The sequence below is a fragment of the Carassius auratus genome, chromosome 17, assembly GCF_003368295.1.
Source record: "Carassius auratus strain Wakin chromosome 17, ASM336829v1, whole genome shotgun sequence".
NCBI lineage: Eukaryota > Metazoa > Chordata > Actinopteri > Cypriniformes > Cyprinidae > Carassius > Carassius auratus.
In genome coordinates this window covers 10,925,369-10,945,984 of record NC_039259.1, presented here as the reverse complement: position 1 = coordinate 10,945,984, position 20,616 = coordinate 10,925,369, and the positions used below count along the sequence as shown (strand labels likewise).

Here is a 20,616-nt window from a genome sequence, read left to right as displayed (position 1 = left end):
CTTGAGTGTTGTTGTTTTTATATAATAATTTATACTCAGAAAGTAGAACTGAAATTACATGTATTACAAGATGATTAAATTAATTATTCCAGTCATTTTTATAAATAAATATGTAAAAATCTTTGTGTCGTGTCTCGTGTCTTGAGTTAATTATCAGCATAAATTATAATCAATTAAAAAAAAAAAAAGACAAGGAGAAAAATCCCTCCCTGCTCTTGACATAATGGCATCTTTTATAACAATTTATATAGTTTAAATTGTTCCTTACCATCATTCACATATATGCAACCAAGAAATAATTATATTACTATTAATACTACTAAGAAAGAGCACATATTTCTACTTGGTTCTGCTCTCAGAATGCCAGTTCACCTTACTATGCGTGTGGACCATGTGTGGCACTAAATACATTTCTCCAGTAAATCATAATGATTAAGGAGGGGCCTGACACAAAGAGCAGACTCTTAAACTTAATCTGCCTCTGGTCAGGTTAGCCAAAGACTAGACTGTTTGTTTTATCTTCTTTGTTGAGACCTGAATTTAACTTCACAACAACCTGAGGGTCTTTTTCAAACCTCAAAAGTACTGGAGTCTTTCGGAAGGATCGGAGTTCAGAATAGTTCATTTCCTCGCGATTCCTTATTTTGACTAACATGATATGTGACCTGCGGCGATGGAGTGACGCGCGTGAAAACGTGAAACCTGCCAACGGTCCGTGAACGCAACACACGGAGAGCGCGAGCGCCTGTGAGCGTGCAGACGGACAGTGAGCGCCCTCATGATGAGAACAACCAGTCCAATTATCCGTGTGCCTCCCGTGGACACTCCCTTCTCACTTCAGTGCTTACTCAACCACGAAATCCAGCGCTGGATTCCAAGATACCGCTCGCGTGGAGATTTAAAACTGGACAGAGACATAATCGTCCAGAAGAGAAGACGGAGGGATGCGAGGGCGTTTGGGGCCATGATTAACATCCAGTTTTGGCGTTTGTGCTCCGGAGAAGAACGAAAAGACAAGAAGTCAAGTGGTCTAGCACTCAAGACAACAGATGAGGGACTGCAGGAAGAAGAGAACTGACAAAGTAGTAAGTGCGCAATGTTGCATAATTGAATTGTTTATTATGTGTTGCATAGTAAATTTGGCATGATAGGCTACTTAACCCATTCAGGCCTGAATTATGCTTTAATTCTATTACAAATGTGAACATAGTTGGTAATCTATCAACAGAATTGGTTGTTTTTAAAATATTTCTTTCTCCATATAGTTTGGCATATATTCTGAACAGTAAAATCTTGATAATTATAGATATTTGTTCAAGACAAAGTTAATTCAAGCTACAAAAACAAGTTGTTTTCTAAAATAAAGTAATAAAATGATTAATATTAATAAAGTAATAGCTGGAATTCAGTATGTTTAAAAGCAGATAAAGTAAAACAGTGTTGCAATACACTTGGTGATGGCTATTAGATTGAATTCTGCAGGGTCTGAACCTGTAACCTTTCAGTGACCAGCTTAGATTATGTATCACAGCGCCACACCACCCACACCACTTTGACATGTTTCCAGATTTGTAGGAGGAATGTTGTTGGGAACACTTCTATTGGTTTTGCAGTACAGTACAGCCTCTTCTGCTATAACTGGGACCCTTCAAAAATAATAAATAAAATATTTAATGCAATGTTAAAGATTGTCTAATGATTTCAAATATTACCTTTCAGAGTCAATGTAAAACAAAATATTCTGCATATTGTTCTGGGCAGTACTGTTATAAAATGGGAACCAAAACATTTAAAAACAAACAGCAAAGAGAAGTGATTCGGCATGGGTTAACATTTCTGATATCCTCTGGAAAAGAAGTAAAAAGTGCTAGAGCCCTCTGGGGCTTCAATAACTAACAGATCATTAATAAGCATTGAGGTCTGAATTATGCACAGAGGGAAAATCTGCAGCTCTAAATTAGTGCTAAAACTTGTGTTGTCTTGCATAACATACTTCCACACACTGCATACTGGATACTAGCGAGGAGAACATTACGTCCACTATCACAGGTTTGCTAGAGAGGCTTTTCGCACTTGCCTGAAACACTGCAGAAGTCAGTAGAGAAGGAATGAAAACTTAAAATCCTCACGGATGAAAGGCCAGTTTCACTTCTTGTATGTTCTTGAATAAAAATCCAGCCTAAAGGCAATGGTAAATGGTTGTGATTAGAAATAATCAGTAAATACAATGTGTACAAATTCAAAATACTCAATGATTCAGAATAATAACAAGCTAAATCTAAGTCCATAATCTAAATCATATTTATCACTTTTTTAAAACCCTGCAGCTGTCTGTGCTTTTCATAGCTGCTATTATTTATTAATGCCTCCATGTAAAAAACATGAATGTTTTCGTTCATGTACAAACACACATGAAAAAAATATATTATAAATATCTACAAACAAAGCAGAACTCTAATTGAAATACAGATAGTAATAGAATTAGCAGTGATTTCTTTAAAATTACAGCTGTTTTTTATCACCCCCCCCCACCATCTCTCTGTCTCTCTCTCTCTCTCTTTCTCGCTCTGTCTTGCCCTCTCTCTTCTTTTGTTCGCCCCAGTGGCTGCACCTGATCTTTTAGATCCTAAATCAGCTACATACAACACCAAACCACGGCTGTCGTTCTCCTCCAAGCCCATTGTATATAACTCGGGGGAGGATTGTGATACCATAACCACCGTAATGAAGTGGAAAACAGTAGTGGTGATCTTCCTGCTGGTTGTTCTGTACCTGATCATCGGAGCCACAGTGTTCAAAGCTCTGGAACAGCCCCAGGAGAGCTCGCAGAAGTACCTCATAGTGCAAGAGAAAATGAACTTCCTTTCCAGGCATACCTGTGTCAACGTCTCTGAACTGGAGGACCTGGTCAAGGTACAAACTCCAATTATTTACTCCTGTGATTGAAATTAGAATTCAAAGTATCTGTTTGTATAGGTAAAGATAGCCTTCTGGATATTGATTCAAAGCATATAGTGGTTTTGTCTGCAGGATGTTGAGTGAATAGACTAATTGTTGCCAAAATCAATAATGACAGCTCGGAAGTTGGCCGAAATGGTCTGTAATCTGATTAATTGGAGCCAGAAAACACTAATTGGGCATAAATTGTTCTGTGCATGTTGTTCTGTTTCTGAAGTATGATGCAGTCTTTTCTCGTAAAAAGATTGTTATGATTGTTAAGATTGTTATGCCGAAATCAGAAAGACTTCAAACTTATTTGATCTGTATTAATGTAATATTCATAGGCTTATAACTATATACACTTTATCTACTCTCCAAATCTGGGGTTGCTGGCAGTCGGGTCTGTTATATTTTTCTTTTAAATCAGTTTTAGAGTCCACTTAACACTAGTTCACCTGCGGGAAAATTAAATATGTTCTTGACATTACATCGTTAATTAGCTCCGTCTTCTGAAGGCTGTGGTATTTACCTTTGTGCAAGAAGTAGACTGAATATAAAGTGACATTTTATTAGAGGAGAGTTTATTGTCTGTGGCAAAATGTACTAAATTAGTCTAACAGGAATTTAAAGGTCTTGGATGATTGTGTGAGCTTGGTTTCCATCAACATGGACAAAAACACAAGAATGTGAATCAAATGTCTTAAATGTGCGTTAAATCATAAGCACTTAGGATGGAAGTGTTGCTTTATTCATAAGATGTTTTTGGTGATCTACTGTAAATAAATAATTGTATTAATAAGTTATAAGTTCAAATTGAATTTGCAACTTGGATTGAATCAGCTAGTTTGATGTTATATTTCTTTATATGATTTGCATACATCTAGCGCAGTTGTAGTGTGTTGTAGACGTGTTAAAGCAACATCCTCTCCTATTCCTGCTCGGACAGCCCATAATTCTACATTTTCAACCCCTCTCCTTTCCCTTACATTAAATTACATCCCAACACACTGCATTCCCCTTCTTCCCATCTCTTGATTATTGGTGTAACGACGCTCAGGTTCGCACTCCTCTGAACAAATGTTCATTCCTGACAAGTTGCTTTGCTGCCAGCAGCCCAAGTCCAGTGGTGATTGTGCCAACATTTGGAAGGTGTTCACAAACAGGAAAACCTCCCCACGGAATGAATGGCCTCTCCTTGCCTCTCACTTTTGGCAGAGCTCTCGTACAGCCAGCTGGGAGCAGATACTCTCAGGGCTCTTACAGCATATCTGCTATACAGCATGTAGGCCAGGAGAGCCTGCAAACTCATGTGCAGATGTTTTTCACAGTGTTTACATTTCTTATTCACTGCTTTGTGAAAGTGTGCCCAGTTTTTATTTATTTACTTTTTTTGTTTTGTTTTTTGTTTGTTTGTTTTTTGGCTACAGATTTCTAGGCTAGTGAGAATATGGCTAAAACATGGACTAGGTCAGCATGGCCGGCACCTGATATACCCCCTACAGAATAAAATAGATATAGACACTTAAAGGGCTTGAATGTGTTGCAGTAACCTAATGTGACATAAATAAAGAAATGAAAAATATTTCCTTTTTGTGGCCTGTTAGTGATTCAGCATTGTTAGAGCTTATTTAATCACCCCTAGTTAAAATAAATATATTTTGCATACATTTATTTCATACTTGTATAGTTTAAATCTATTAATATATTTTCTGACATATCACTCGAGACTCCAAAATTATAATTCAACTTTATTTGGAACACTGCTTAATGCTTTGACACACCAAAGAGGAGAGGGTTCAAGTCTCAGAATCCAGTCCAGAGTGCCCTCCAGTGCTTGTTCCTCGAAAACACCCTCAAAGTGTCTGCTCCTCCAGAGTGCCATCCTGTTTAGCCTAGAGGGGGCTCCTGATCCAGAGTTTAGCCCTGAATAGTGGGTGGCTCACAAATGCCCGCCCTCCCACTCAGTCCTGCCTCCTCCACCACTGTCGTCTGGCAGCCCCTCTGCTCCCCCTCATCCCACCATCATTACGGTGTGAGCTCCGTGGGTCTGCCATCCTCCAGAGTTGCCATGGCTGGAGAATCCCTCACCTCCACCTCCCTCATCCCTCTAGCTCCGCCATGGTCGGGTGTCGACTCACCATCGCCTCAGGACACCACTCCTCCGGCTGCACCTCATCACTCCACCCTACCAGCTTCACTGGGTTCCTTCCTCCCGCCAGCTCCACCTTGATCCTCAATCACTCCTCGGTTGCCCCGGATCCTCAGGCTTCTCTGCCACCTACTCTGCCGCCATTGGTTGGCCCCCTGGAGTTGGCGACCATTCCTCCTCCGGGTCCCTCCTGTCTCCTCACTGGACTCTGTCTGACGGTGCCTTCCCAGGTGTCCGTCCTACTCCAGAACCTCCTTCAAAGTTCCCACCCAAATGGCGTATTATCAAGATCATGGACTGTCTATGTCATGTTTTGCCTTTGTTTCTGTTCCGTTATTTGGTCATGTTCCTGTCCTCATTTTGTTAATTAGTTTGATTATGTTCCATTGTCACCCGTCGTCCCCTGATTGCCCTGTGTTTATAAGTCCTAGTCTGTTTAGTTTGTGTTGGTCAAGTCTACTTGTTTCTACGTATGTTTGCCCAGCTCCTATTGTGGATTATCCCATGTTTTCATTTAAAGACTGTGAATTCTACTTCCTGTCTCCTATGTTCTTTCTGCAGCTGCGTAATGTGACAATTACATTTCACAATTGCAACTTTGCTTTTAAATTTTGCAATGCAGTTTACCATTATTTTAACATCTTTAACATTTTTTTTTGTTGTTGTTATCTGGACATAAAATTTTGTAATTGCAAATTTATAATTGTTATTATTATTATTAATATTATTCAGACATTACATCTTATTGTTGCAAATTTACCATTGCATGTCATGCAGTTTACCATTATTTGTACATTGATTTCATTGTAATGGCAACTTTATTTTTTATTTTTTACAATTTTCCATTATTTCAACTTACATACTGTAATTGCAACTTTTTTAAATATTACTGTATCGTTTTTTGTTATTTGGACAATATCTCGCAATAGTGACAAGATGACTACTACTATAATACATTCTTGCCTCATGTACATGTACTGTACAACCCCAAGTCATAGTTAATATTTGAGAGGGATATAGTGTGTGAGCTGCGAATTAAGGACCATGGACAGCTCCACTTTTTGTCCTTCACTTAGTTTACTTTCTAAAATATGCATACTTATTAAATAAGTACATTACAACTACAGCAAAGCTTTGATCTTCTACTTACTTGTGTTTTTAAAGTTTTAACTTACCTAGTGGTAATTTTGGTTTTGTTTTGTTTTTAAACATAACTTTTTAATTAGACATGCATTCCCTAAGTTTGGAAACAATCCCAGCTACTACTAAGTAACTTTAGGTCTTCAGGATACACAAAGATCAGATAAGGAGGAATATCAAGCACACTCTGAAATAGAAGAACCACAAGAGGAATAATATTATCCCTGCTGCACAAACACAGGTGCACACATTCGATAAAGCAGCCATTTACTATAACGGATTTGACAGTGAATGAAATTACAAATCAAATTCTGTCTTAACTCCCAGCTGACTTGGTAATGTGTGACGTTAAATCCAGAGATGCTGTGGAAGACTGATAAAGAACAGATCCGTGTCTTTGTTTGAGGCACTGAATGTAGGCAGTTGGAGCCAGTCATCCTATTCATTCAGAGACATACAGTCTGCTGTAGATTTAAACATGTTACACAGAATAACAGCTGGGCTTGTACTTGAAATAGCATTGTCGAATATGATTCATCTGGGGTGAATGGAAAATATAGCTGTCACTTTCTTAATAAACATTAATACATACTCTTGATTTCATGTAATACTTTACCTGTCAAGCATTTGTCATTATTTGATAAACTTTATGTCTATCTGACCATGCAATATTTTCTTTCTTTTGTGAAACATGATTGGAGGAGGTACTAAGCAGAACGACTCCTTTTGTGTTTCACAAAGAAAGAAAATACGGAGTCAGTATAACAGGGTAAGGGAGTAAATTATGACTTATTCTATTTTTTGGGTGATCTGTTGCTTAGTTTTAATTTTTGGAGGTTATTCTTGACCTGTTTTCTCATCCACAGCAAGTGGTGTTTGCTATCCGGGCTGGGGTCAATCCCTCGGGTCACCCCTCCAATGAGAGCAGCATGTGGGACCTCAGCAGCTCCTTCTTCTTTGCAGGGACTGTCATCACCACTATAGGTGAGTTACAGCTGGACTCATTATAAATTCTCTATTTGATTCTTTAATTAATTAGATAATTGATTAGATATTTTGAACTTCATTATTTATTCATTAAGGTGACAAAAGCCACTTGGAGAAAGCTGCTTGGTGAAACAAATGAAACTTAGGAGGCCTTGAAAGTAAAATGAAAAGACCACAAATAAGGCTGCATAATTTAAAAAAAATTGAATTGATAGTTGCTGCTATAATTAATCGTGAAATGTGTAAAGTACAGCATTCAATGTAGGAATGTCAATCAGTTTGTTTTAGAAAGAAGTTTCTTATGCATTTATTTGGTCAAAAATACAATAAAAACAAATTTTATTAACAGGGTTTTTCTGGTGATTCACAATGTGTCACAAACCACGATGGAGACAGAGTGTTTAGTGAAAGTGAACAGTTTATTTACAAGTGGTAATGTGACAAGGTGTTGTTGAGATGTAGATAGGTTCACTTCCAGAGCTCTGGAGATCAATACACAGAGAGTCAGCTTAGGAAAGTCACTGGAGATTGTCGTGGGGATATCTGAGGACATAGGAGAGACAGGTGAGTAGAGAGAGGTCGGCCACCACTTCATGGTAGTGAATTGTAGACCAGACACTGGAGTACTGAGGTGCAGGTGTCTTTATCCTGGTGAGTGATTGCTGGGTGCAGGTGATCAGTACTCTGGTGATTGGGTTCATGTTTTATGAGAGTCAGGTGCAGGTGATGTTTGGGTTGGCTGTGATGGAGAGTTCCTGACATTACCCCCTCCTCCAGGGGCGGCTCCTGATGCCCTGACGCGACGATGAGGGTGACCACGGCCTCTGGGTGAGGGACGATCAGGGTGTTGTTGATGGAACTCTTTAAGAAGCATGGGATCTAGAATGTCATCCCGGGCCACCCAGGAATGTTCCTCTGGTCCGTACCCCTCCCAGTCCACCAGGTATTCCAGCCGGCCACCCCGTCGCCGCGAGTCCATGATTTTCTTCACCTGGTAGATGGATGGTTGTTCTAGGATTTCCGGAGGAGGGGGTTCCTGAGGTTCCGGGGCATCTGCAGTGGAGGGGGAGAAGGGTTAAAGGAGTGGAACGTGGATCGAGGCGTGAGAATGCGGTACCTGGGAGGTAAATGGACCCGGGAATAGATCAGGATGTCATTGATGTTAACTATGACTGACTTGTGGAGGAGTTCCTGTAACACCCATTCATGAAGGCATGGAAGATAGAGGCTGCATTGGCGAGTCCATACGGCATAATGTAGTACTCATAGTGACCAGAAGGGGTGATGAAGGCTCTCTTCTATTCGTCCCCTTTGCAGATTCAAACAAGTTATAAGTGCTCCGCAGGTCCAGCTTGGAGAAGATGTGGGTTCCACGGAGTTCCTCGAGGGTGGCAGGGACCAGGGGAAGTGGATGCGGCAGCTTGACTGTTTGTGAATTCAGGACTCTATATTCAATGCAAGGCCTCAAGCCCCCGTGCTTCTTGCCCACGAAGAAGAAGCTGGAGGCAGCCGGTGAGTTGGATGGTCAGATGAATCCCTGCTTGAGGGCCTCCTTGATGTAATTCTCCATTTATTTACAAGTGGTAATATGACAAGGTGTTGTTGAGTTGTAGATAGGTTCACTTCCAGAGTTCTGGAGATCAATACACGGAGAATCAGCTTAGGAAAGTCACTGGAGATCGTCGTGGGGGTATCTGGGGACATAGGAGAGACAGGTTAGTAGAGAGAGGTCGGGCACCACTTCATGTTACTGTAGACCGGACACCGGAGTACTGAGGTGAAAGTGTCTTTATCCTGGTGAGTGATTGCTGGGTGCAGGTACAGGTGATCAGTACTCCGCGGTGATTGGGATCGTGTTTGATGAGAGTCAGGTGCGGTTGATTGGGGTGGCTGTGATTGAGAGTTCCTGACACAATGTTTATTTGATTAATAAAAATCAAAGAAATAGAATATCTTAGAATATCTTATAATAGAAATCCTAGAAGAAAAAAGATTTTATTTGAAATTACTATTTCTTCAGCTGAACACGAAATAATAATAATTATTTTTTGGTGAACTGCTTTAACAACTAAAATGGGTTGTTTACATTTTAATATAAAACAATCTACAATCAATACAAAACAAATTACAATCTATCAATTGTAATAATTGCAGTTAAAATTAAAGGTAATAATAAACAGGGAAATAATGCTTGTCATAATAGTGTACTTCTGACTTATTATGTAGGTTTATGTATCTACACACAAAACATATTATAGATTAATTTCTCAGTGAATAATCAGCACCAGCATTTTTCATTTTGACTTCATCACTAAGGATATGTAGGTAATTGTGTTCACATTATTTAATAAGCTTGATTAATGAACCTTAACTAATCTGTTAGACCGTTCTTGAAAATGACATGTGTACAACACCTTTGAAACCTGCTGGAACGGAGCCAAGTAGTGGATTAAAGAGCAAGCCCCCCTTCGTCAATCCCCTCAGTGTCCCTCTTAGGTTGTGAAGTATGAAGGGCAATTACTGAACCGAGCGGGTCTGGTAGCTTGACCTTTTATACACCGATGAAAGAGGCCAAGGTCTTGGAGCTACCTCCCATCACGTCATATTTCCAAGTCTTGTATAACTGTTCAAAAGTCAAAATAATTTTTTGTTTAAAGAAATAAATATTTGTATATAACAAGAATGTAATTAGTTGATCACAAGCGACAGTAAACATTAACACAAGCACACACACACAATTTGAAGTGTCCTTATGCGGTCATTTGTTAGTGAGGGAATCACATTCAGTAATACTCAGGCATCAGCACATGAGAGCCGAGCATTTTCCAGTGTCGCAGCCCTCACAAGACACACTTATGTGCTCATTAAGCTCATTCAGACACTGTTGTTACATCAGGTTTGCGTCAGTCAGCCAGTAAATAGTGCTGCTTCACTAATCAGGGTGGCATGACAACCTTTTGCTCCTTGTGTCAAAATGACTTGTTTTGTGCTCAAAGTCAGCATATGACGTTCATTTCTCACCAAATTTGAGATATCTGGCCATTTATTGCTGAGGGCAGATATTATCCTTCTTTTTTAACTCATAATTTCAGTCATTTAGGTGTCATGATTCGTGAATGTGCTCATGGTGTTTTTTATACTGGATTTGCTGGTTGGTTTAGGTGAGGGATTCTTAACTACTTTTTTTCTGAATACTTTACATTTTGAGAACTTTATTTTGTACCTTAATGTACTTTTATTTTATTTATTATTATAATTATCATTATTATTATTATTCAAAAAAGGCTGAAAGTACAGTCAAATAATAATAAAAAAAAAAAATATATATATATATATATATATATGGTCCAAACATTCCTTCAAGAGGACTGGCTGGAGAAGAAATATGACTTCACACGCTCAAATATACAAATATATTTTTGATAAATATTATCATTATTATGTTTTTAAGCAGTAGCCTATATTTTTAAATGCAATTGTTTACAAATTTGGGTAACCTAGAAAGAACTGGAGGATCTGCTGAAGTGTAAACTATCATAGTACAAATCTACGTTATAGCTGTTCTTTGTCATGAGAAATACATTTATTGAAAAGGAGAAAATATTTGAGCCCTATATAGGGGCTTAACAAAAGCTTCTTTTTTTTTTAGGGTTATTAAAACCAGTAGTTCAGATTTGTATTTGATTTTCCATCTCTCTCTCTCTCTCTCTTAGCAATATTTTTGCGAAAATAAAATAAAATATCATGTGGTGTTCAATAAATTATATAATTATATTTGAGTTTGCAAGACATGAAGACACACACACTACACACACACACTTTTTTTTCAATAAGGATGTATTAAATGCAATAAAATTACATTAGAATATTACAGATTAGTTTTATTTGAAAGAAACACTGTTATTCTGAACTTTCTAAAGAAACTTGAAAAAGAAATACACTTCCACTCTTTCCACATTTCAGTATTTAGCACATTTTCAATTAACATGAAGCTGTCAAAATGTTTCTTGAGCACCTTTAAACAGTCTGTATGTGATCAACAAATGTAGGACTTGGTGACAGCAGACCAACTGGTGTGTATTCAGCATAAAGTTGAGTCGAGGATTGAGGATGCTGACTCATGGTATGCTGAACCACACATAGTCACACTATTTGCTTGTATGCAGATTCAGTGTTTAGCTTTTACAAGCACAAAAGATTTAATAAGCAAATCACATCAGTTTAAGCAGGGAGATTAAGAGCACAGTCCATTTTTCTTTGAAGGTTAGGTTTTAATCATCGATTTATCTTGCTATGCAAGACATATAGGCATAAAAATATAAGATACGACACAATCACTGCTGGTTTATTTTTGGAAAACTTTAATCAGCAGAGCAGTTATTTCATTTAAATCAATTGGAGTGATGCAAAAATTATTTGCAGGCCAGATTTGTCCCACAGGCCGCCACTTTGGGTTCTTATCTAGAGTCTCTGACGTATTATCGATTATTTCATGTTGTTTGTTTCTATTTAAAGTCAGGAAATTAGATTTTATGTGAATAATGATGAGTTTTCTCACAGCATTGTTTGTATCAGGAGAAAATAGAAATACTGAAGACATTAACACACCGTCCCCTTGGAATTATAAGGTTCTATCTGACATTTTTGTCAAAATTGAGCTATTCACATATTCTTATTCTGTGACAATTTATTTACATTATGTTTTATTTTAAGTTTTGTACATTTTGGGAATTTTTATTGAAAAAACAAAAAGGTTCTTTCTACAGAAGTCTATGGAACACAAAAACTTTGAAGCTCAATATCTCAAAACTACTGAGAACGCAGATAGAACCTTATAATTCCAAGGGGACGACACATTATACATTTTTACTCTTGAGAAACTTACGTCCTTATAGTTAATCTGCAGGAACAAGTGTGATATTTTCATCCAGCCTTGAACATGTGGATCATTTTTCCAAAAGACATTACAGTTATTCGTCTCCATTGTGCCATGTGTAATTAAGGTTGTCTCACAGAGAGCCAATTTTTATGGCTCTTTCAAGGTTTTTTGATTTAATTAGATTTGAAAGAGGACAGATTGCATGAGGAGTGATTGAGCCCAGTTAATCAGTTTCAAGGAAAATGGGACATAATTGGACGGAAGCTGTTGCGGAAATGCCCACCAATGCTCGCCTTCACTCAGGGTGGTGTCCAGTGACTTAGCTTTTTGCTCTTGTAATTGCTTAAGATCCTGCTGTGGAACAAGCACAACCACTGGTACTTTCACTGTCTCTGTCTCTTTCCCATTGTAAAACTTCCTTGCAAAACCATCAATTCACTTTTATTTCTATAGCGCTTTATACAAGCATTATGGACACTCAACAATGGAGACAGATTAGATTCTGCTATAAAACTGCTGTAAAAGACAATAGGGTCATTATTTTTCTCAAGTCAATTCAGTTTGGGTTCAGTCTAGATCAATAACAGCGTAAAGTTCATCAAAGTATTTCTAAAGAGTCCCAATCATAGTTTCCTAATTTTTTTTTTTTTTTTACTAGCACCAGCAGCATGTAGCCTCACAGTTTTAAAGGAATATTTAGTACAAATTAATGTAAATCCACAGAAGCTGTGGAACATTGTTGATTAAAACAAAAAAATAATTTAAAAGAAGCCAAAATCAAGGTTCCAGTGAAGCAGTTACAATAGAAGAAAATGGAGTCCATTTCTGCAGGATTTAAAAGCATAAATGTGAATGTGAAAAACACTTAAATCTTCAGCTAAAATTTTGTATTTTTAGAGTTGTAGTTATAAATATGTTCTCATCTTTTTCATTGTGTTTTAGGGTTTGCAGCATTAGAATTCATGGCAGCAATTAGTAAATTCATTAGTAAAATTGCCACAAGTGCTGTTGTTTGAGCTTAATTTGCACTGAACCCAAAGATTGAATTGAACTGATCAATATAAAACTTCAAATTTTATTGAGTTTAAATCAACAAAAAAAGCCAATTACAATGGTGAACCTGATGGCAGGTATAATTTATCTCACCTTACTGTTACCCAGTCTGTATAATGAACTAATTCCTGCTGCTTTGTGAGGCCTGAATTCATTTTAAAATGCCGAAATTTATCCCAATTACGTTCCATTCATCGCATTTACATTCCTGTAATGATTGTATCCGCTTTGCTCTTGTGCTATAGCTAAATTTAGGTGTTGAATAGCCTTAACTGGGAGATTCTTCATAGAGGCAAGATGATACAGCCCTAATGCATGGTAAATTAAAGAGAGAGTTTTTAATGCATAGGGGAGTATGATTTAAACATTTTTAGATACTTGGCATAAAATGTGCTGAATTATTTGTTTGACTCAACAAAACATCTTACAAGCTTTAGAAACAATGAAATAATGTTTCTTAAAGCACAGCACCAATTTGTTTTGGCAGATTATACCCACACATTATGCCTGGAATCCTTCAGTCTTCCTGACAGAATGACTCTGTTTCTGTTTCAGGCTTCGGAAACGTCTCTCCACACACAGAAGGAGGCAGGATCTTTTGTATTATCTATGCCCTGCTTGGGATCCCACTCTTTGGCTTCCTGTTGGCTGGAGTGGGCGATCAGCTGGGGACCATATTTGGTAAAGGTATTGCCAAAGTGGAAAAGATGTTTGTGGTGAGTGTTTCATTCAGTTCAGCTAAAATCATTTAGAAAGACTAGCTAAATTAGGATTTTTTTAAATTAATTAATTAAATTTATATAATTAATTTTATAATATACAAATACAATCCTTGTGCAGCACTTTCATACATAAATACATACATTTTATATAAAAAAAAAAAAAAGAGACCAGTTCTTTGAAATATTTATACAAATTTTATGTAAATTTACCCCTGTGGCAGATTACTAAATCTAATCTAAAAACAAAATATTAATATTTTATTAATTTAGTTAGTCTGTGCAACCCAAATCCCTATAATCAGTAATAGACTATGTTGTCTTCACTCAATAAGTCGCATGCCACTCTAAAATAATGATTGTTTTGCGGAAAGCCTTGCTGATTGCTGTTAACCTTGTTCTGCGGTGCTGTCACATTTGATGATTCAATGTAATCACTTAAGTGCCTCTGGCGGCCATCTTGTTTACACTCGTTGCACATACACACTTTTATTCTCAGCTGAGCTGTTGTGTTTTTGTGCAGGAACAATTTGAAACGTTGACGTGAGCAATGAGGTGCAAAATACAGAATCTGTCAATGCAGCATAGTGAATTATTTATTGCTGGTGCACTCATTCTTTTGTATAACACATAGTAAACAGATTCTTGAAGGCTGAAAGGAAAAATCCATCTTTTTTCAGAGCAAGTGTATATTTCTTAAACTCTAATAAACCGAGTGCAGTTTGTGTCCTGTGTTGACACATTTCCGCATTATAAGTGATTGTAATAGTTGGTTGCAGCATTTGTTTGGACAAACTGTGTAGTGCAGCATGAGTTATCATGTTTTCTTTGTCTATTTTTATGATCGGTATTTTGGTCCTGTTCCTATTTTTGCATATTTTAAATGTTTATATCTGCTAAAAATGCTTGGGAGTATGCTGCTATAAAAGGTTTCTCAAAGTTGACACACAATGACTAAAGCCCATAAAACTCTCACTTTGATTTCATATGTTTTTTAAACTAGTTATTATAGGGTAATACTTAAACCAAGCAGATTATTCATCCTCCGGAATATTTGGCAATTCTCGAGCAATTGGGAAATAACTGTGACTGCTTGACTGATTAATATAAGTGTGAACATGCATAAATATTGTGCAAAATAAATACTTTTTTTATTGTTAATTTAAGAGACCATTAACTATGTATTTTGTCTCAAACTCCTAATTTGCTGGTTATTAATAGTTAGTAAAATAGTTGTTAAGTTTAGGTATTGGGTATGATTATGGATGTAGAATATGGTCATGCAGAATTTGTGCTTTATAAATACTAATAAACAGCCAATATGTAAATAATAGGCATGATAATTAATAGTGGGAATTCGTCTCAAAGTGTTATACATATATATACCAATAAAATCTTACCAACCCCATACTTGAACAGTAATATCCTTCTATTTTCTCTATTTCTCATGTGTGACCATGTAAACTAGATGTCAGACGCTGGATAAGAGTGAGTGTTTTCAAACGGTGTCTGGTCGAGTATTGTGAACGTCTGTCAACCGTGACTCACTCACCTGCCTTCTCCTCTGTTTTTCCTCCCAGAAATGGAACGTGAGCCAAACTAAAATCCGTGTGACATCCACTGTCCTGTTCATCCTGTTTGGGTGCCTGCTGTTTGTGGCCCTCCCAGCCCTCATCTTCCAACACATTGAAGGCTGGAGCACTCTGGAGTCCATCTACTTTGTTGTCATCACTTTAACCACTATTGGATTTGGAGACTTTGTGGCAGGTGAATGAAGTCCCTACTTTGCTACTTCAGTCTCCATTTCAAGGTCTTGTGTTTGTTTTTGAAAGTAAAAAAAAAAACTACTCAAACTGAAGTAGTCATATTTAATCATGATAAGTTCAGTGGGTTGATGTGGGTTTGTTTATCTCATTCAGGAGGCTCTGAGATTGAGTATCTGGACTATTATAAGCCCATCGTGTGGTTCTGGATCCTGGTGGGTCTTGCCTACTTCGCTGCAGTTCTCAGTATGATTGGAGACTGGCTTCGAGTCATCTCCAAGAAGACCAAAGAGGAGGTATGTGTTTGCTGATATGCTTTAAGCCAGCAATGCCAGGTTGAGAACTGCACTTCTCATCCACGGTTGAGCAAAAATCTCAATTTCAGAAATGGCTCCCTCTCAATTCATGAGTGTGAATTGAATTGGCCATGAGCCACAGGATATTGAATTACAATATAAATTGGAAAAGGAATTTACTGGATTGCACTTTAAAGACATTCAACACAATCACACAACAGGGGAGTTTTATTTGACTATCATAACCAAATGGTTGTGTTAGGAGCAACATAAAAAAATAAAAAATCATTGATCATTTGACATGTAGGCTTATTAAATGTTTAAAATTATGACATATTTAACTCAGAAATCACCCAACAAAAATACATTTATTTCAGGGATGGCATCAATTTCAGCAATAGAGACAACACTTGGTTATAAAAGAAATGAAGTGTTTTTTTCATGATAAATGAAAGTTATATTTTGAATATAATCAAATCTTAATAAACAGTGATTAATATAATTGATACAATATAATTTTATACTTTATAAATACTTTTATACTTTTAGGGATAATATACTTACTTAATACTTTATATATGTCAAGGATGCATTAAAAATTATAGAGCCCCACACATGACATGCAGAAAAAAATATTAAGCTAAATCGTGTGCATGATTTACTAATTCATTCCCACAATGTACTAAAACGTGCACACGATTACTATAGCGTTCCCTCGATTTACTATTGCGTTCACTTAATTTATAAATTATGCGCACGATTTACTAATTCGTTCCCTCGATTTGCTAAAGCTTGTGCATGATTTAGCAAATCGAGCGAACGCAATAGTAAATCGAGGGAATGCAATAGTAATTGTTTGCACGTTTTAGTAAATTGAGGGAACAAATTAGTAAATCGTGCACACAATTTATAAATCGAGCGAACGCAATAGTAAATCGAGGGAACGCAATAGTAATCGTTTGCACGTTTTAGTAAATTGAGGGAACAAATAAGTAAATCGTGCGCACAATTTATTTATATTTTCTTGCATGTCATGTGTGGGGCTCCGTAAAAAATCTATCAAAAGTCACAGTATAATGATTTTTGTAAAATATTTTATAAACGAAATAAATACTGTACTTTTGAAAGTTCTAATCATCCAAGAATCCTGAAAAAAAGGTATCAGTTTCAACAAAAATATTAAACAGCACAACAGTTTTCGACATTAATATCTATGCAGTCTTGGTGAACATGAGATGCAATCAATCATTTAATCAATCAATCAATCTGTCAATCAGTAAATTAAAATAAATTCTTACTAACTCCAGAATGTTGGTAGTGTCATTTATAGTAATTAATTATGTAATTTTTAAACTACACTTACAGCAGTTATCCCATTAATTTATTTAATTTCATTTCCATTTTAATCTCTGATTTGAATTGAATTTGAATATAGGGCATTCTCAATTTAAGCATAAATGCTGATGCACAAACTTTTTTCTGTACATATGAATGTTTGCCAAGAAGTTACCTCAATAAAATACTTTACTATTAATTTTATATATATTGAGCTGTATTTCTAAACAATATAAAAGCATTTGACTGTTATTTGGTTATTTTGGGTTTCTGTCAAATTTATGAGCAGACACCGTTTTATTTGATTTATGAGGCCTGTATAAAATGTTCCAGTTCATGTCAGAGAGTTCATTATGTGTTATTGTGGCTTTGTTTGCTATGTTAAGTTCCAGGGTGCCAGGAGCCAATCACTGCTCAGCGCTGTGTTTAGCTTTCATTTACTCCAGTGTATGAAGTGAATGGGCTTGGGCCTGGAGAATTATGTGCTTGGATTAGCTGGAACAGAAGCTTTGCTCTGTCTGAAACACATAATGAGACATCTTCTCCAGACCTCTTGTGCTTTTCTGATGAGATCATAAAAGTTCAATTTTCGGACATTCTTTTCCAGTATCACAAAATACATAATTATCATTATGTTTAAGAGTTATGATTTGTCACTTACAAGAACATGCAAGGAAAGTCTTTCACAAAATGAAGATTGGCCTCAGTATTTTGCAGCAGAATACTGAAAATCTGAACCTGAAAATGTCTCACACCGAACTCCATTATCACATCTCACCAGAAATAGAGAAGGAAGTGGAGTACAGGATTCATGTGAATGAAAGGTCTGAATGATCCAGTTCTGCTACCTGATTCTCAACTATAATACATCACCATTCAGGGTCTCTTAAATGCTGTAAATGTGCTGTGTAGTACATACTCATATTTTCTAATACATCAGGAAATAAACTTCTCAAATTAGAACTTTTCAATAGTCCTGCAGGGAGCCAACCTAACCTACCATCTAATGACTTCATTAGAGAAGACACCAAAGAAGATTTTCTCATTAGTTTTACCCATTTATTCATTTTTTCCCTATTACAGCTACTGTTTTGAGAGGCATTGTTTCATAGTCCATCCATGCAAGTTGTCTTGATATTAGCATGACTCATTGTGAACTATTCCTTCCAGAGTAAATTATAGTGGATATGATAATATATTTTAAGAGGCTTCCTGGTAGTAGTGCATCAAGACAATTTTAAGCACACAGCTGAGAATATTAATTTTTTTTATTGTATTGGGTGCATTTGCAGATAGATGTTTACACTGCACTGTACAAACAGTGTATAACATATATTCACTAGTATTTAAATGTTTGAAAACACTCAGATGTTTTTGAAAAGAATGAACACTTTTATTCATCTAGGATGCTTTAAATTGATCCAAAATACTGTAAAAGACATATATAATGTTACAAATGGCTAAAACATCTATATAAAGAGTATACTGTACATTAGAATTGATACAAAATTTGGAAAGAATAATCAATTATTATTACATTTTACACAATATGCCATGCATTTTGTGAACATTAGTAAAAGCCTGAGAACTGAAACACATGAGTTGCACATGATAAGTCCATTGATGGCTGTGTATTGGGTCGAAAGAGTCCTAAAAAATCCATAGCATGTCTGCACATGGTGGATGAACCGTACAGTGTCACAGCAGTAGCCCTGAATTTCTTTCTAAAACACTCATAATCAGCCCACATGCTTCTCGTTCCCTCGAGCCGAAACATTTTCACAGAAAACATGTTTTTGAAGTTCTGATTTGCACCTCTTAAATGCTTCTAAACACATGTGACACCCGACTGCGTCTGGTCCCACTGAACATTCCTTCTGTTCCAGGTGGGAGAGTTCCGCGCTCACGCCGCAGAATGGACGGCCAACGTGTCAGCGGAGTTCAAAGAGACGCGCCGCCGCCTGAGCGTGGAAATTTACGACAAGTTTCAGCGGGCAGCGTACATCAAGCGCAAGCTGTCATCAGAGCTAAGCCAAAATCCAGACCAGGACATGATGCCCTGCAAGAGGACCCTGTCTGTAAACTTCACAGATGAACTTGAGAAAGAAGGACTCTCTACATTAACAAAAAATGGTAGCCTGTACCTAAACGGTCTAACTCCGGACTGCCCAGATCACAGCGAGATCTGCATCATTGAACATCTCAAATAAAGCTCAAGCTTCTTCTGCACATGCGCAAACAGGAAGATACATGTGTGTCTACAAATATGTTTGTTCACAAAGCTCTATCAGAAGCATTCATATCTTTCCTGGATGTACTGTATGCTGGAATCAGTGAGCGGGTGCATTTATGGCTTGCGCCAGTCAGATGAATCTGTCTTTACATTTTGTAGTCGAGCGAAACACGACAGCAGCTTTTATTATCCAGTGAATCATATTTGTGCCTTAAAATCACCAGGAACAGACTTCCCAGAAGCTGCTACAATGAATGATACGGAGAAATGTATTGTTTTTTTTTTAGAGACTGAACCACCTACCAATCTTTTACAAACACTGACGAACTTAATGTGTTTTTGGATGCATATCCCCAAACCCAGCATGTGTGAGCGTCTGTTCAAAAACCATTACTGGGTATCAGGCAAGAATAGCTGAGCGTTTATGATATTTACACAGCTGGGATTGGTGGCTCAGCATTTATAGTTTATATATTGCATTAGCACATGAATTTAGTTTTTAAATCCACATGCACATTCTGTTTAAAAGCAGTTGTGACCGAAAAGATATGAAACAATGTTGGAGTCGAAGCATCTCAGCTTGCATAATTTTAGATGTGATGTGCACTGATAGCATGATTCTGTAAGCAAATGCAAGTTTTCTGATAGAATTGGACATAATTGGATATATGACCAATGCACAATCATTAATCTTTCATTGCCTGCTGAATAAAGAAAGCTGTGTGTTAATGCAATGTATAAATATATTATTAGCATAAATCCTGTAACATTTTATGGCAGTTATATCTACCTTAAAGTGATAGCTCAACCAAAAATGACTTTCTGGCATCATTAACTCACCATTATGTTGTTCCAAACCAGGGATATTATAATCCATGTATAATAAAACCATTAAAAACACAGAAAAACAAATAATAATAATAATAATAATAATAATGCTAAAATATACATATTTAACTATTTGACAAGGCAGCATGCTGTTTTAATTTTGTTTAATTGCATTTACTAAAGTAACTAAAACAATAAACCTAACCCTAACATGACATAAAATGAATAAGGAAAAATAGAGAACACATTCAATATTAACTAAGAGTTTTCCCTCAATAAAAAAAAAAAAAAAGT

At 36.8% G+C, this 20,616-nt stretch overlaps 1 protein-coding gene across 1 annotated transcript; it reads left to right on the top strand.

Moving 5' to 3' along the window:
• The first annotated feature begins 745 nt into the window (after positions 1 to 745).
• Positions 746 to 20,387, top strand: LOC113117248 (potassium channel subfamily K member 2-like). Its single transcript, XM_026285786.1, has 7 exons — positions 746 to 1,085; positions 2,603 to 2,913; positions 7,096 to 7,213; positions 13,704 to 13,864; positions 15,448 to 15,634; positions 15,787 to 15,926; positions 19,148 to 20,387. Coding segments are annotated over exons 1-7 (1,242 nt in total). The 5' UTR covers positions 746 to 1,084; the 3' UTR covers positions 19,472 to 20,387.
• The last annotated feature ends 229 nt before the right edge of the window (positions 20,388 to 20,616 follow it).

Bases quoted from the DNA above. Each gene is read 5' to 3' on its own strand.
- LOC113117248 (XM_026285786.1), top strand. The intron at 15,635-15,786 runs GTGAATGAAGTC...TATCTCATTCAG, and splicing joins ATTTGGAGACTTTGTGGCAG to GAGGCTCTGAGATTGAGTAT. The intron at 15,927-19,147 runs GTATGTGTTTGC...CTTCTGTTCCAG, and splicing joins CCAAGAAGACCAAAGAGGAG to GTGGGAGAGTTCCGCGCTCA.